This window comes from Pollicipes pollicipes, unplaced genomic scaffold (genome assembly GCF_011947565.3).
Source record: "Pollicipes pollicipes isolate AB1234 unplaced genomic scaffold, Ppol_2.1 Scaffold_4295;HRSCAF=5057_pilon_pilon_pilon, whole genome shotgun sequence".
NCBI classification, from domain to species: Eukaryota; Metazoa; Arthropoda; class Thecostraca; order Pollicipedomorpha; family Pollicipedidae; genus Pollicipes; species Pollicipes pollicipes.
Genome location: NW_023596461.1, coordinates 41,387,461 through 41,404,560, shown reverse-complemented (window position 1 = coordinate 41,404,560; position 17,100 = coordinate 41,387,461). Strand labels below are relative to the sequence as shown.

The window sequence follows — 17,100 nt, the reverse complement described above, 5'->3', positions numbered from 1 at the left end:
AGGGAGGTGACTGATGGCGACACCTGGGAAACTCTGGCGGACGGGCACACCTCCGTCATGTTCGGACCCATCCGTAAGAAGGTGGAGGATAACATGCGGAAATCGGAGAGATGCTGGGAGGCAGTGGTCAAGGTAAGCAATCATCAGTAAAATCCTAGAGCAAGCTCGGGGAGCTTCTGTAACAGCAGCTAAGGGAATCGCTCGTTTTTATCCCACGAAGTTCATTGTAGTCTGTGGTGTATCTAGCTGTAACCTCTTTACTGCTCTGCGCCTACGCATAACTCTGGCTGGGTGACGTTAACAGATGTCATGTCGCATGCACTAATAATGAAACGCGTGTTTTTCACTCCGGCCCCTCTGGTCATTCTGGTCTGGTCTGGTCACTGTGGTCTGGCTCACTCTGGTCGTCTGGTCGAAGTCCCTTGCAATTTGTAATTGCCTGGAGCGTAAGGTCGACGTCGGGCTGTAGCCTGATCAACATTGTATAACAAAGCAGGCTTTCATAGCAGACGATAATGATACGATCAACTTCACGCTCATCCCCGCCCAACCACCCAATCATCACCAACAGATGGCACTCACCCTCATCTCGGCTCGCTTATCCCCACCTAACCCCACCTAAGCATCACCAACGGAGGGCACTCACTCTCAGCTCAGCCCGCTTATCCCCACCTAACCCCACCCAATCACCACCAACAGAAGACGCTCACCCTCATCTCGGCCCACTTATCCCTACCTAAGCCCACCCAATCACCACCAACGGAGGGCACTCACCCTCATCTCGGCCCGCTTATCCCTATCTAACACCACCCAATCACCACCAATGGAAGGCACTCACTCACATCTCGCTCGGCCCGCTCATCCCTATCTAATCCCACCCAATCACCACCAACGGAGGGCGCTCACACTCATCTAGGCTCGCTCATCTCCACCTAACCCCACCCAATCACCACCAACGGAGGGCGCTCACCCTCATCTCGGCCCGCTCATCCCCACCCCAATCCACTCATCACCATGGCAGCTTTTTCTTCCTCATCTCAGCTCACGCATGCTTACGTCAACCTGCTCCTTTTCATCGCTACTCACTATCCTCCTCCTCGATACACTCATTCTCATCTCCGTCCACGCCTCTGTATTTCGGGCCACTTTCTTTGTCTCAACTGCCCCATCCTCTGAATCGGCGACGTGTGACAGCAAACGCGCGTCGACAGACGGCGCCGGGCCAAGTGGACCACCTGTACAACTACATCGCCTCCTCCTGTGAGGTGTTCTCTCTGCATCTGGGCGAGCGCGAGCGGTACGCCAAAAAGCTGGAGCTTCAGCTACAGGTGAGGCCGAAGACGATGGTGTTGACGCCGATCAACGCTCCAGCGACATCCATTACGCCTATGCGCTATGTTTGCTGTTAGCTCTTGATTTGTGGTCATCAGTATCGCTCATCCATGCTTATTCACGGTCTGCCATTTCCAAATCTTCCTTACAATTAGCAGATGCCCGTCCCATTACTGAGCTCTGCCTGTGTTAGTCGATGTTATGCATGAATATGCCAAAATGGTTTGAGCATATTTCGCTTGTTTTTATCCGCTTAAAATGCATGGAGCCGACGCTCGGCCGGAGAACCTCCCTGTGTGGAGGTCACAGGTCATTGACGAGGTTGATGATGGCTGTGTTCTGGACCACATATTGAGCGCCGCGCCAGCACCTCACGAAGCCGCTCACGAGGGCCGTTGATACCATGGACACCGCTAGCTGGGCCCATGTGCTTCGACCCGCCACCCAGCGGCAGTGTCACACGTGGCTTGAGATGCGCTGCGTGCATGCGTGCGTGCGTGTATGCGTGCGTACGAGCATGTTTGTATACGTGCATGCGTGTGTGTGCGCATACGTGTATGTCTCCACACGTGCGCTCGTGCGTGCGTGCGCGCGTGTGCGCGAGCGTGTGCGTGTATGTGGCCGGATGCCTGGACAGCGCCCGTTCAATAGTTCCATTGCTGGCCGCCAGGCGGTGGACACTCAGCAGGCCGGCAAGGAGGCGCAGCTAGAGCAGAAGATCAACAAGGCCGTCATCAGCATGCTGGAGGAGTCCAAAGTGAACAAGGTGCACCAGATCCAGCAGACGCTGGCGCGCACCATGCAGGGATTCCTGCCCACTTACGAGCAGTTCCAGGTGAGGAACAGCGCGTTGCCGGCTACACTTCCGGGACGGCGACAAATAAATGCGAAAGAGCCAACTGCAAAAACTGCCAACTGACTTTAAGAGAATGCTTCACATTTGAAGAGATTGCATCAAGCATCAGATATGATGAAATAAGCTCACTTAAAGCTATTGATATACTTTAAAGTGGAAGAGACTGCTCCAGACAACACAAGTTCTCTTTTTAGTAACTATGACCCTTCATTCCGTCATTTGTCCACTGCGTCATCGTGCCTTGCACACCATTGATTAAGAGTCTGTTGACGGCCGCTGCATCTGGATATCGTACTCACGAACGCCAGATATAAACAACTTGGCAATGATATGCTTCTTGGCCTTGATCGCCGCATGACCAGTGGAATGTCCGGACTGGAATGACGTTATTATGGTGTCATGAATGCCTGAATAACCTTGAAATAGCCTGCACTAAATAATCTGCATAAGATTATATGTGGTGGTACAGTACTTGTACAATGCAAGGCATGGCAAGTATTTAAAGGGAATTCAGATGACCTCCATACAATATTTATGTACGTGACGATTGTTAAGTAAGTTGTATTTTTGATGAATTTTCGGTCACGAACTTTGCTTACGGAGTCAAAAATTCAACTATAATCATATATACTAATAAAATAACTACATATAGCATATACGTATTATATATTCATATACGACTATAGTGATTATATAAATTTTGACCCTGTGAGACCCATTACTGAAAATTCATCTACAATGCAACTTACTTAACACGCGCTCGGGTGGGGGTCAAATTGACCCTCGGAAGGTTTTTCCAGAATGGTTTTCGAACGGCACGGCATAGCCGGGCCAAAGTTTGCATAGATGTTGAAAATTAAATATCGGATTGTTTGGTATAAAAAATCTAGACATACCTCGTAAAGTCGCTGACGTATGGCAGGTCAAAGTCAGGCCATGGTTTCAGCAAAGCCAACTTCTAGGGAATCGTTCAATCTGATGCAACAACGGAGTGCTTGACGAAGCTACACATCTCTGGGATGCTTTATTAGGCAACACAAACATTGAATGAGCAAATTAAGTTGACCTATGGTCAGGTATGATGGTCAGACCAAGGTCAAAATAAACCTGTTTTATTGCTCTAGGGCTTGCTATATGGGGTATTTTCCGGTGCTCATTTTGAATTCATTGATGGGAGGAACAGCATCATACATCTTCATTTGACTTCTTAAAGGTCATAATAGGTCATTGACCTAAGATGACCCATGTCGACATTTTTTAAAGAGCATACCGCCTAGCGTAATCTTTGTCCCTTATTCAAATTCAAGCTCAGAGCAGTCTGGTATGGTTTGTATCACCATGACCTTCAAAAGGTCAAGCAAGGTTACTGATCTTAAATGAGCTTGTGACCTTGTGCTTAGGAACAGTTATCTAGGCTCTGGGAACTTTGGAGACGAACCTGGAATTTAACCTTATTTGACCTTATTTGACCCAAAGATTATGACCTAGTGGCCTCAAAATTTGACTTAAGTGAGCTCACGTACAGATCAACACACCCTGCAAGTTTGGTGTCTCCAGCTTTCTTAGTTCCAGAGATCTTACTGGGTTCAAATTGACCCCACCCGAGCGAAGGGTATCAGCCGGCTACCCGGGTGCGTGCAAACGAACATAAAGTATATGAGTATCGCAAGGATTTCATCTCAATTCACTTTTATACAAAATAATCTGCACATCTTCATGGGCGCTTAGCTCAGAAACTAAAGGGTCTTAGGTCTTGGTCGTGCGCTTGGTCGGGGCCAAATTAGCCCCCCACCCCGCAGGTTTTTCCAGAATGATTTCCGAACGGCGCGGCGTAAACGCGCCAAACTTTACAAAGGTGGAAAAACCTGAAAAGCGGATCCCTTGATGCAAAAGTGTTAGATGCATCTTCTAAGGTCGCTGACCTTATCAAAGGCAGATCAAAGTCAGACCATGGCTGTCGGTGAAGGGCATTTTTATGAAATCGTTCAATGTGATGCAACGAGTGTTAGACGAAGCCTTACATATCGGAGATAGTTTCATAGGAAATAAACCGATTGCACGTAGAATAGCATCCAATTCCATTGACCTAGGGTCAGATATGAAGGTCAGACCGAGGTCAAAACTAATCTGCTTTTTTACCCGGGGCTTGGTGTATGCGGCAGCTTCTGCTGCTCATTTGAATTTTTAAGAATGGGGGCCGCAACAGACAAATGGTAAAATAGGAGCATCTCGTAGTCATTTGGTGACTTTGACCTCATAAAGGTCAGACAAGGTCACCGACCTTAGTTGAACGCCATTGGTCTTTTGCTTAGGACAAGTGTTTAGCCTTACGGCGGTTGCACGAGGGGGCTTGGGGACACTTCAGACACCATTCTGAAGGTTGACCTTGTGTGCTCTTATTTGACCCCATGGCTATAATCTAGGATTATCAAAGTTTGACACAAGGGATCTCATATACAAGTCAACCTGTCTTGTGAATTAAGTGTCTCATTAATTAAGTGTCTCTTAAACTTTCTCAGTTTTTGAGATCTCAGGTGGTCAAATTTACCCCCACCCGAGTAAATCGTATTCGACCGGCCACCTGGAGGCGTGTTAAGATGGGCAGGACTTGAACCACACCGAATGCTCGTTAACATGGCTATTTCAGTTCAAAAGGCTATACATGTGTGGAACACTCCCTGAAATTGCGTGCGGAAATCCAGTTTTCTTAAATGTAAAGCAGCCGCGTATTGTTCCTCGTGTGCCACCTTATTTGCTGACAGAGAGCGTAGCCTCCCGAGGCGGGTCAGGATGATGCGAAAGTGTGGTAACCTCCCATGGCTGATCAGGATAATGTGCAAGCTTTGCGGTATCTGAACAGCGTGTTACCCACTACTGTGCCCCGACAGTAAGGGCGCAGCCAAGCGAGAAAGAACCCCACCCACCCCACCCCCACCCCCACCCGGTTTTTCGTCTTTCGTCGTGTTATGCTGCGCCGCGTCGGCACAGGAGCGGCGCCTGCTGCTTCTGCTCGCCTACAGTGAGAGGCTCGAGGCCGAGACAAGCCTGGCGCTGGCCAACGTATCCGAGAAGCTGGAGGGCACGGTGACGTCGGCCGAGCCGCCGCCGGAGGAGCCCCCCGGGGGCTGCCACCGGCTGCTGGCCCCCTGTCGCCGGGTGAGTTGGGCACATGCCAGCTCCAGGGTGATGATGAGCGACGATGGGGCGTTGAGGTGATCAGCTGTGCTGTCTAAAGCCGGTGCCGCAGTCGAACCCGGTAGCTTGAAGTTGAATGTCCATTAAACTGGAAATCAAGCCAGCTGAACTTTACACGTGTTAGTGGCATATCTGTCAGAAAGAGCATATCTCTGCACGTTTCATATCCAATTTTATTTCTTGACCGTGATGGCAGGGCCAAATAGTTAAATAGTGCTGTCACGTCACTGGCGGCGCTATTTATATCGTGGTCTCCCGGAATGAGGTCGCTGATTATCCTGATCGTATTCGGCCAATTCCATGCAGGTTCTTCTTGCGCCTGAAACCCTGGCCGAGCTGCAGTCCCTGTCCGCGGCTAACATCCACTGGTTTCTCTCGTGGGAGCGGCGCAGACTGGAACAGGACCTGGGGGACTTCTTGCTGGACAAGCTGAAGGCCATGAAGGCCGTGTTTAACAGAAAGGCTGAGGAGCTGTCGCTCAGGTATTTAAGACATCTGTGGCAATTACGACCACTGCTGACACCAACGATATGACTGTTTAATGTTGCTGTGTTTATGTAGCACAACTATTGTGTGTATGGTATCGCTGGTAGACTCTTAACCCACTGGCAATGTTATGGATAGCCATTCATATCGATGCTGTTCAACATAACACAAGAGCTGCATCAGTGTTGCAAGTTTTACGCGAAAATAATTGCTGCTTGATTTAATCGCGTGAGTTATGTTTTATTGTGCTATCAGAAAATCGTGTGCCTGTGTCGTTCATCAAATATGCTATATCGATGATAGCGCAGATTATGTTCTAGATCATCCTTAATGCTAGGGCGATACATCTAACACTAAACACCAACCCTGAAATTGGAGCGCACGTTTAAGAAAGGTGAAAATAACAGGGCCCTCAAACTGTTCCACTGCATGGGAGCTCATTAACGACTGATTGGGGTGCATCGCTGATCGCCGCCCCTCGCCAGATCTGCTGGTAAATACCAGCGACATAAACACAGGGCGCTGCGCAGGGCCATGGCCAATGCTGATGTGAAGAGATTATATGTTTATTGACAAGGGAACTTGGCCTAACACAACTGTTCTCAGGGTGTCCGAGATTGAGACGACAGTACACGACCGTCGCTCGTCTGAGATTCAGCTGCACCAGCAGCGAGTGGACAGCCACTGCCGATCCGTCAGTGAGCAGCTCGCGGTAACGGCCTCGGGCGCGCCGCCTGTCATCACCTACCGGCCATGCTCGTCCGTCGACGGCAGGATTCTGTGCTATATCGTTCGGGCTATTGTTGGATGCATCTTTTAATGCTTTCTTGCATAGGCATCAGAGGTGTGGTTCCATTTAGAAATGTTGTTCACTTATCAATCGACCTATCCATTTCCATCCACCTATCTGCATTCACTCATCGGAACGACATTCTTCATTTTCTCCGACCCCTCCCTCCTCCTCCTCCTTTCTCATTCTCCCCCCTCTCTCTCTCTCTCCCTCCCTCTTTCTCTCTCTCTCGCTCTCTCTCTCTCTCCCCCTCTCTCTCCCTCTCTCTCTCTCTTCCTCTCCCTCTTTCTCTTTCTCTCTCTCTCTTCCTCTCTCTCTCCCTCTCTCCTTCCTTTTCTCTCTCTTTCCTTCTCTCCTCCTCTCCTCTCTGGCTCTTACCTTCTCTGTCCGGGAGCTGTTATGATTGCTCGGCGATGCCCTTCGGAACCCCGCTCCGTTTTTCAGTCCGGGCGACCTCCAGCTGACCAGTCATGGCCGACATCCCGTGCATCCGTGCCCGACCGCAGACGCCCCCCCCCCTCCCCCCTCTCACTCCTCCCCTCCGCCGCTCATCCCGGCTGTTACAGTTAGACACGGCCCCCAGAGCAGGACCGCAGGGTGGGGAGAGCGCCCCGATACCATCTGATGCGCCCCTCTGCAGAGCGAGCGTGCTGCCGTGACCTTGCCGCGTGCGGCCCGAGGCGGGGCGGGGCGGGGCGGGGCGGGGCGGGCGCGGGGCGGCGGGATGGCCTCGCCCCCGGAGCTGGCACACGCCCGGCCGACGCTGCCGGCTACCGGGCGACCCCGCCACAGCGCGCGCAGTTACGCTCGGCCGTGCGCTGACTGTCTTCCGGGCAGTGAGGGGTCGCTCGCACCCCGCCTCAGGCGCGGCAGTTACGCATCGGGCCGTGCGCTGGTTGTCTTCCGAGCAGTGAGGGGTCGCTCGTAGCCCGCCTCAGCGCGCGCAGTTACGCTCGGCCGTGCGCTGATTGTCTTCCGGACAGTGAGGGGTCGCTCGTAGCCCGCCTCAGCGCGCGCAGTTACGCTCGGCCGTGCGCTGACTGTTTTCCGGCAGTGAGGGGTCGCTCGCACCCGCCTCAGCGCGCGCAGTTACGCTCGGCCGTGCACTGACTGTTTTCCGGCAGTGAGGGGTCGCTCGCACCCCGCCTCAGCGCGCGCAGTTACGCTCGGCCGTGCGCTGACTGTTTTCCGGCAGTGAGGGGTCGCTCGCACCCGCCCTCAGCGCCGCGCAGTTACGCTCGGCCGTGCGCTGATGTTTTTCCGGCAGTGAGGGGTCGCTCGCGCCCCGCCTCAGCGCGCGCATTACGCTCGGCCGTGCGCTGATTATCTTCCGGGCAGTGAGGGGTCGCCCGCACCCCGCCTCAGCGCGCGCAGTTACGCTCGACCGTGCGCTGGTTGTCTTCCGGGCAGTGAGGGGTCGCTCGCACCCCGCCGATTCGCCTGAGCGTTCCCTGAAGGCGAAGGCCGCTGATGGTATACGTCGACGATTTTCAGCGCTGGTGGACTGCATGGTGCGTTTTCGTGGGGGTTGAAATTGGGCGTGCGTAGATGCATCCGCGTGGAAATTATTCATATGGCGTGTCGAATATGTGCGCTTTTAAGCGAGTGGCAGAGGCACACACACGCGCCTTCGCTGCGCATATACCCAACATGTGTGTGCTTTTGTACCTTTGGGTGTTAGCGTTATGTGCGAGCGGGTCTGCATTGCCTGGTGTGCCCCAGCCGGGCTGACCCGCGCGTGCTCTCGGGCCGCGCGCGTCGTCGGCAGGATCTACAGTCGCTCCTGAGTGCCGAGCTGGAGTGCATGCAGGAGCGGCTGGCCGAGGACCGCGCCTGGATGACGCAGCACGAGGCACGCTCGCGCTCGGCCACGCGCAGCTACGTCCTGGAGATGATGCTGACGCAGATGACGCAGCGCGAGACGCGCTTCGTCGAGTATCTGGTGGAGCGGTCGGGCGTCTTCCGGCAGCGCGTGACTGCGTTTAGCGCCGACCTGATCGCCAGCACGGAGGCGTTCCTGGATCAGCTGATCCCGCAGGCCGACCCGACGGAGACCGTGGAGACGCACGCGGCCGGCGCCGGCGGCGCGGCCGACGGCGCCGGCGCCGGCGCGTCGCGGCAGCAGGCCCAGCGGAGGTCGGGAAGGGGCAGCAGGAGCTCGGCGGGGAAGCGGAGCGCGGCGTCAGCGGGCCGGGCCGACACCAGACGGGGCTCGTCGGCTGGAGGCTCGGCCAGGAAGCGCAGCCCGCGACGGCCCGTGGTCCGGCGGGATGACAAAGGCGAGGCTGTTATTGGGAATTTCAGCAAAGATGAGATCTCCAAGTATCGCGGGTCGTTGAGGAGGCTGCTGCTCACCATTGACCAGACGGGAAAGGCGCACGTCAAAAGTCTGGAGCACAAAATGGAAATATTGTGCTCGCTTCTGGATGAATCTATTCGAAGGGTGGACGCTAGCATTAGGGGTCAGATTGGAGATGTTAAGCTGTCTGAAAGCATGCAGCACAGCTTTGTGTCCATTCAGACACTGATTAAGTCTGAGGTTCGCATCGACCAAGAAGAAACACAGCAAACCAGAACTATGATTGAAAAACTTACGGAAAGAATAGATCAGTACGAGAAGACGTGGAAAGTTAACTTGAAAAGAGAGAGTCAGCTGAGCATTTTCTTCGAGCCGACAACTTCCGTCGAGTGGGAACACCAGTCGGTGGGGTTGTCGGCTTGCATAACCGAGGGGACATCTATTCTGGATCTTGTCGGGGAGATCTTCTCGCAGTTGGTTCCCCGTCATCAGTACCTCTATTACGCTCCCCTGAACGGCACCGTCTCTTTCCAAATGCCGATCGCGCACCCTCCGACAGAGTCGGAACAGTCTAGAGCGTCCGCGGAGGAGGCGGGCCAGTCGACCGCAGCGCCATCTGCTACCGGCTTGCCTCCTAACGGATCTGCGACCGAAACGTTTCGCGACACGGTTACAGATGGCGCTACCGTGCGACTCACCGACGGCGTCGAACAGGGCACCTTCGACAGCGGTGCGGAAGAGGGAAAACTCGGCGTCAAGTCCCGCGCCAAAGGGAACAAATCGCCCGGCACCCGCCACCAGGATGGCGCGAAGGACCCCGCTGGAAGTGGTGGCAGGACGGGACAGGCCATCCTCTCAGCCGCTGGGGAGGAGACACAGGCTAATCACGATCTGGCGCCCTCCGAGGGAACGTTCCTGTCTTCGGTCATATCGGGGGAGGCGCCGGGGTCATCTAGCTACGCAGCCGACGTGTCTGGCAATCAGGACTCGACGACCCCGACGGCCACCAGAGCCAAGCACAAATCGGCCAAGTCGCAGAAACGCAGTCGGCGTGAAAACGAGAAGAAGAAGCCATTGCTTTCAAAAATGGAAGATCCCGAGGTGCGGATGATGATATTTGGGGATGTTGAGGACCCGGATGACTCCAACAATTTTATCCAGAAGATCAAACGGAAGATCCTCACTGTGCTGGAGGAGACAAAGACTACGGCGGTCGGCTTCTATGCCATGAAGGGCAGTCGGGCGGTCACTCGTCCGGGCTTCATCCCGGCCACGTTCGAGGAGTTCCTCGCCCTCGTCTACGCCCGTTTCCAGGTGCACTACGCTCAGAGCGTCGAGTACCAGCTGTCGTGCTTCGCCGAGTTCTGTGACGAGTTCAGCGCGTTCGCGGCGCAGGCGGCGAGCATCCCGGCGCTGGTGTTTCGTCATCAAGCGCAGCTGTACTGTCGCCAGGCGGCGAGTCTAACGCGCGACTGCGAGCGTCAGCTGGCAGCCCGGCAGGACGAGTGGCGGCGCACGGCCGCCGAGCTAGAGCGCCGACTGCGGCCGGCCCTCGGCCACCCCAACATGCACCCCCGCCTGCTGGCGCTCGTCGAGCAGGCCATCGCCGAGAAGGAGACGTACGTCGGCGAGCTGCACGCACTCGACGGCGAGTGCGGTGTGGCACGTGACGAGCTGTGCCGCGGCTTTGAGCTGAACGCGGCGTACGTGGCGCAGTCGTGCAGTGCCGCGCTGTTTCCGCTGGCCGGTGCCGCGCACCTCAGCGCCGATGGGCGGCGGTCGCTGGAGCTGGCGCTGGCGGCGGCCGTGGAAGAGGCGCGCGCCGCGTGCCTCGAGGCCTGGGCCAGCGAGCGAGTCGCCGGAGTTGAAGTGTGGTCCGCCGCCGTCCAACAGACGGCGGACGCCTGCGCCAAGTGGGAGAAGGCCTGGTTTAGTGGCGTGGAAACGATCCAGGAGCTGTTCCGCGTGTGTGAGGCGTAATACACGACATCCCTTCCCTTGGCGTTGTGTATCAACAACGTCTAGCTGCAGTCGTCTTCCGCCGCCTGCTCGTGACACCACCCCTGTTCACCCGATCAGTTCGCAGCCTAAACCGCCGCCAACGGGATATGTCGTACCCCACTCAGGCGGTACCAGCCAGCGACTCGCACAGCCTTCGCGGCGCGCCAGGCTTCGTCACAAGCCTTGACCGCGCGCCGGGCGGCGGCCGCCTGGGCGGGGCCGGCGCCGGCGGTCCGGCCGGCACGCCCGCCGGCGCCGCCCAGCGCCGGAGAAAGCGCCGCCGACGCGGCCGGCTGCCCCAGCACTGATCACGCGTTGACGGCCGGTCGCTCCGGCGCCGCGTCCGCCGGAAGCGGCCGTCGGTCCCGGGCCGCGGCGTCCGACTGTGTCCGCGCCGAGTGGCGCAGCGAGGCCGATGTCAGATGACCGCAGTGCGGTGTACGGGCGGGCGGTGGTGCGGGACAGATGGGACGCGCAGCGGGACCTGTCCGGCCCGCAATCCCCTCCGGGCTGCCTTCCCTCCAACGCGTTGCTGGCCAGGCGCACCCGGTGACAGCCGGGCCGGCAGGCAGACACTGCTGACATCTAGCGGGAATTGGGCGATGCGAGCGAAGGGTCAGAGGTTGCACCGCCGACGTCGGACCCAATACATGCAGGTGTTCGGTGGTTGGTGTCTGATGACCTCCACGTCATGCTTTCGAGATGGCTGTCCACCATACAGTGGCAATCGCTCAAAGCTTTAATGATCGCTATCACTTTTAATTGCCTTCCTAGTTAGTAAATTCCAGAGCGGTCTAATTCTGACATAAAGTTTTCATAGGGCATTGATTGATTGCTATCTAGTAGTTTCTATCGTAATGCGCTCATTAAGCAGCGCAACTCAGACGTGATGAGCATAGTCGAGGGGCTGAATCATGACGTGAGGCCACGTGCTCCACTTGTACGACCTATTGATGCATGGGCAATAATTACCAAGCTGCGGCATTTTACAATGGTAATGCCGGCGTCGGTTGCAGAGGACTGAGCTGCGAAGGTCAGCAGTGGGGCGTGGACGTTTGTCATCAGCTGCTGACGCCAATCACGGCCCTGCGGTGATAGGGCTGTGTCTGGGCCGTAAATGTCAGTGTTTGTCTGCAGCCGCCCGGGCGTGAGGCGTGAACGCCGTCGTGCGCAGGCAGACCATGTTCGCCGCGGCGCTCCTCCAGGTCGGTTAATGAAGCAGAAACAGCGCAAGCCATCTCGGGACACTTTATTGCCAATACGCTCAAACCGTGGACATTTCTTAACAATGACTAGTCTAGACCGCAAAAATTGGAATGCTTCACGGACATTTCCATTGTATAAATACGCACTCTATTGTCAGTGTCTTTGATTGCACGTTTATTATCGTCTATGTTCGAGGAGAACAATAGTGATCCATTTTTAACCTAGTCGGTATCAGTTGATCAGTTCTGGGATATCATCAGAAACCAGTTAATGGCTTCGAACTTCCGATTAAGATTCGACCAATCCCGGGTTCTTCCGGAATCCGTTCACAGGGGTTTACAGCGACAGTAATGAGCTCCTACCAAAAGATGCGCGCCTCAAAACTAATGCACCATACCTACTACCTCATTCGCTACCATTGCAGCGCACGCCATAAATAAATACGAACACGTCTGCGGCCGTGCCGGCCTCCCCGCGGATCACGCTGACTACGTCTCTGAACACGCTGATTGCAGCACCTCAGGTAACTTCGCGAATTGGCAGCCTCGAGTCCCCCCCCCCTTCAGTTAGGCTTGACACCACCGACGGCCGCCGGCGGTGCTAGGTAGATCGGTCGCCGCCGTCGCCGTCGCCGCCGTCGCCGCCGCCGCTCGCCGGCTCCGACGCACCAGCCGACTCGTCGATCTGCAGCGACGGCGGCTCGTCCGGACTGTCCGGCGTTTCGACGTCGATCTCGTCCGAGTCGGAGTCAGAGTCGGAGTCGGTGCGGCTGCCGCCAGTTGAGGCGGCCGGCGAGCCGCGGCGCACCGTGTACGGCCGCCGCGGAGTTTCGCCGTCCAGGATGGTCGGCCCGTCCGACTCGTGCTTGCGCAGGTGCCGGTCCAGGTTGGTCTGCTGGCCGAAGCAGCGGTCGCAGAGCGGACACCGGAACGGCTTCTCCTTGTTGTGGATGTTGCGGATGTGGCGCTGCAGGTTGGACGAGATGCTAAACGAGCGCTCACAGTACTTGCACTTGTACGGCTGCTCGCCCGTGTGCGTGCGCAGGTGGCGCGTCAGGTTGGCCGAGCGCGGGAAGTTCTTGCCACAGAACTTGCACCAGTACTTGTCCTTGAGCCGGCTGGTGCTCTGTGTCTGACTGCGCGACACGTTGATGGGCTCGATCTGCGCGCGCATCATCTGGAACGTGCCGGGCGGCTTCTCCTGCGCGGGCGGCGCCGGCTCGGGCGGCGGGCCGCGCCGCAGCGGCGCCAGCTCCAGCCCGGCCGTGCGCACCACCATGGGCCGGGCGAACTCGGGCCTTGCCGTCGGTGCCGGCGGACCGTGGCGCGCCTGCAGCAGGTATGCCTGCGCCTGCGGCGGCGACAGCTCGGACGCGGCGGTCACCAGCCAGGCGCCGTCGGGCCCGGCGTGGTAGGCGGGCTGCAGGCGTGGCTGCGGGTCGGCCCGGTACGCCGGCGGCCGCATGAGGAGCGGCATCGGCTGCACGGCTGGGTAGGACTGCGGCGGTCCGGCCGCCGAGTGCGGGGAGCCGCCGGCGGGGCGCGCCGCCGCCGCCAGCTCCTGAACGTGCACCGACGATCGCGCCGGGCCTTCGGCCGGTGACCGGATTGAGGGGTGGGCGGAAGACCTCGAAGGGAAGTGCATCGCGGTGGCGTCCTTCGGCACCGCGTCCGTGTGCACGGGGGACGGCGGAGGGTGGCGTAGGGGCGACGCCACGGTGCGGTATACCGGTGACCCCGCAGGTGGCTGCAGATGCGACTCGGGTAGAGGGTGCGCTAGTGACACGGCGGGGTGAAGTGCTGGAGACCCTGCTGCAGGATGCAGTGGCGACTCCACAGAATGCTCCGGTGACCTCGCTAGATGGTGCATCGGTGACTCTGTCGGGCGGTATATCGGTGACCGCCTCGGGGGATGCACTAGGGGCCCCAGTGTGCTAATTGCAGGGCGCATCATCGAGCTTGGATGCTCTCTCGATCTTGCTGGCAAGTGCAACGGTGACCTGACCAGCATGTACCCCGATGAAGCCGCTGGCGGGTGTGTCGGTGACCCAGAGGGCTGTTGCGGCGGGGAAGCGGCCTGACGGAACACCGGTGACCCCGTGGGGGGCCGCAGTGGCGAACCTGCCGCAGACACCGCTGGGCCCGTCGAATGATGAGTCAGTGATCCCGTGGAATACTGAACTGGCGACACTGTTGGAGGGAGCGCCGGAGACCTCGCTGGGAGATGCGACAGTGGCTCCTCTGGAGGAGCCAGCGGAGACCCCAGAGGATGAAGCGATCGCAACTCCACCGCAGGGGAGGTCGATGACCCCGCTGAGTGATGCGTCGGGGACGCCTCGGGAGGGAGCGGCGGCGAAGCCGCTGACGGCTCCCCGGGCGGCGGCGGCGGCTCGATGGCCGGCCCCTCGGGCCACCTCTGCGGCCCCACCTCGTTCATATTCTCGTCCTGGTCGGCCGGCTTGCGGACGGTGAGGTCGAGCGGCTGCTCGGCGGCGCCGGCCAGGCTTGGGTCACTGGCCGGCGACATGCGCTGGTGCTCGGCGCGCCGCGACAGGTCGTACGGCACCTCACCGGCGCCCTCCGACGGCCGCACGTCCACCTGCAGCGGCCCGCTCGTAGCGCGGGTACGGCGTCTCCTGGCTGGCGCGTAGGCGTTGGCGCGGGCTGAGCGCCGCCGCCGCCCGCTGCTGCTGCTGCTCGCGCCGGTAGCGCTCGTTGTGCCGCTTCTTCCACGCGGTGCGCAGGTCTCGCCGCGGCGGTGGCGATGGCGCGTCGGGCGCGTCGAGCCGCACGCCCGCCGGCGCCGGCAGCCGCGCCAGCTTCGCCGCGAACGGCAGCTGCGCCTCGCCGGGGACGATCATGGCGCGCGGAGTCTGCAACGTACGAGTGTGTCAGCCCGCGGTGGAGCGCTGGTGGCCGGGGACCGAAGGGAGGCCAGAGACGCTGGTGGCCGGGGGCCGAAGGGAGGCCAGAGCTGGTGGCCGGGGGCCGAAGGGAGGCCAGAGACGGTGGCCGGGGCCGAAGGGGGTCAGAGACGGTGGCCGGGGGCCGAAGGGGGTCAGAGACGGGGGCCGGGGGCCGAAGGGGGTCAGAGACGGTGGCGGCTGTACAGGCGCATTTGGTTATAAATTTCAATGCGCTTAGTGGCGAAGCACAACATTTCACTTGCTAACTTTGTTCAAGTTTGTTGTTTGTTTGCTCAATTGTTCAAGTTCAAGGATTGTTCAAGAGCTGTACAAATTAATGGCGTCATCTTTCGTGCGTAAAATAGTCGATTTTTCAGAGGTGCAGAAGTACAGCTGAACTGACGGAGTTGGTATGTTTTGTGGCGTCCAGGCTATTATTTGCGCAGTTGGCCCACGTAGTGGTCTCAAAAACATATACGGCGTCCAAGGCAAGGCATCTGCATCGTCTCAGTGCCATAGCAATAAGACAACGTCCAGAACCTATATCTTAAATTGCCGTAGCATCCATTCTCCATGGCTCTCAGGGTGGACTCGTGCATATAAATGGCTGCAGCCAGCGTGCCGCTTCTCACGTGTAATGGTGGAGCTCAACAACGTAACGATCGCCGGAGTTTACGACCACTCCCCGGGTGAAAACGTGATATTTCAATATCACTTGTCAGACACCGGGATCTGGCGTGCACCGCCGCGCCAGGCGGTGGGCCGTGTCTCGCCGAGGTCTCCTTCAGAGCCCAGGGCTTGGCTTCTGGGCGGCCTGGGCAAATTAACTTCGAGTGACTTCGCCAAATGCATGGTCGACAAAGTTAAAGCACGAATGGACCTGCCACTCATTTTCCCAAGATGTTCTTCCGAAAGCCGCGGGAGATCTGACATTCTGCGTCGAATCCATCCCCACCATTCCGGAACACAAGCACCACCTCAGCCACCTGTTTCAAACCGCAAAATACAGCGAATCGCAGCGTTAACCAGGACACCGCGGCTCGACCATGACTTCGTGGTAGCGTCGCCACGGGCTGTGGTCCACTTACAGACTTCCGGCACTGAGCACAGGGTTAGCAAATCGCCCCAATTAATAGCCGGGTGTCGGGCGGTCGGTCGGAGACTGCACGTCGCTGCGGCCTCACAGGAAGACATCCCCTGCAGCCGGCTGGGTGATCGCACTGCAGCACAGGCAAGTAACACCAGATGACTGCAACGCCGCGGGAAGACGAGCGCGGATCACGCGCGTGGACGTCTTTCCTGAACTGGCCTGACCAACGGTCGCTGAGCCGGGAACGGGCGCTCGCACTATCGTGCACCGATAAGCCGTCGCTCGCGCCCTGCAACCTCATAAAAGAGCTTAACGATTGCTTTATCGGCTCGGGCTCTTAAGCGATCGGCAGCGTCCCGCCCGGCGGGTCGGACCGCGCCTGCTCGCATCCATCGGGCTCTGGTGGGACCTGCCGGTCGGCCGCCGCCCGGACAGGCCCATCAGTCGGCTAACCCGGTGTAATGATGTGGCCGGGCAATAAATCGCGCGGCCCGGCCCGCCATGTGACACTGACACTGACACCGACACCGACAGCGCGGCGCTGGGCACGGCGGAACGCGGCGACGGCGGTGGGGGGGGGGGAGGGGGGATTAGCCGCGACGTGTCGGACGTGTGTGCACGGCGGCACGGATGAGTTGCTGGAGTGGCGCTGGACAAGCAGGTGAGATCGCACCCTATCGCTGCAGTACGTGACGACTATGATTTAAGGAAAAAAGAAGGTGATTTTAATAAAACTTCTAATCCTTTGATTGCTGGGAACAGAACATACCCTAAAAAACATGGAATTGGGGTGAATCATGTGTGACGTATAGCACATCACGGACTCGACAATTCCAAAGCGACCGGCTTTATCGCGCTGTCCACGTCATGGACGTTAAAGCTCCAGGCCGCCTTACGGGCCTGACTCTCCGATCGGCGGGCGGAACGTCTAGCCGTGGGG

The 17,100-nt window shown here is 57.9% G+C and overlaps 2 protein-coding genes across 2 annotated transcripts in view; one reads left to right on the top strand and one right to left on the bottom strand.

The window, feature by feature from the left end:
• LOC119097552 (uncharacterized) overlaps positions 1-10,938 on the top strand; it is a 29,262-nt gene extending 18,324 nt beyond the window's left edge. The window contains exons 7-16 of the mRNA XM_037220584.1: positions 3-132; positions 1,212-1,328; positions 2,003-2,167; positions 5,177-5,344; positions 5,690-5,865; positions 6,476-6,581; positions 8,428-8,723; positions 9,969-10,374; positions 10,558-10,701; positions 10,852-10,938. Coding sequence (XP_037076479.1) covers positions 3-132; positions 1,212-1,328; positions 2,003-2,167; positions 5,177-5,344; positions 5,690-5,865; positions 6,476-6,581; positions 8,428-8,723; positions 9,969-10,374; positions 10,558-10,701; positions 10,852-10,938 — 1,795 coding nt within the window. The remainder of the gene's footprint in view (positions 1-2; positions 133-1,211; positions 1,329-2,002; positions 2,168-5,176; positions 5,345-5,689; positions 5,866-6,475; positions 6,582-8,427; positions 8,724-9,968; positions 10,375-10,557; positions 10,702-10,851) is intronic.
• A 1,866-nt stretch (positions 10,939-12,804) lies between these two features.
• On the bottom strand, positions 12,805-13,396 carry LOC119096974 (MDS1 and EVI1 complex locus protein EVI1-B-like; the record flags this gene model as incomplete). The annotated part of the gene is made up of 1 exon (XM_037219977.1): positions 12,805-13,396. A coding segment is annotated over exon 1 (537 nt), but the record flags the coding sequence as incomplete, so codon positions are not given.
• Positions 13,397-17,100: the final 3,704 nt, after the last annotated feature.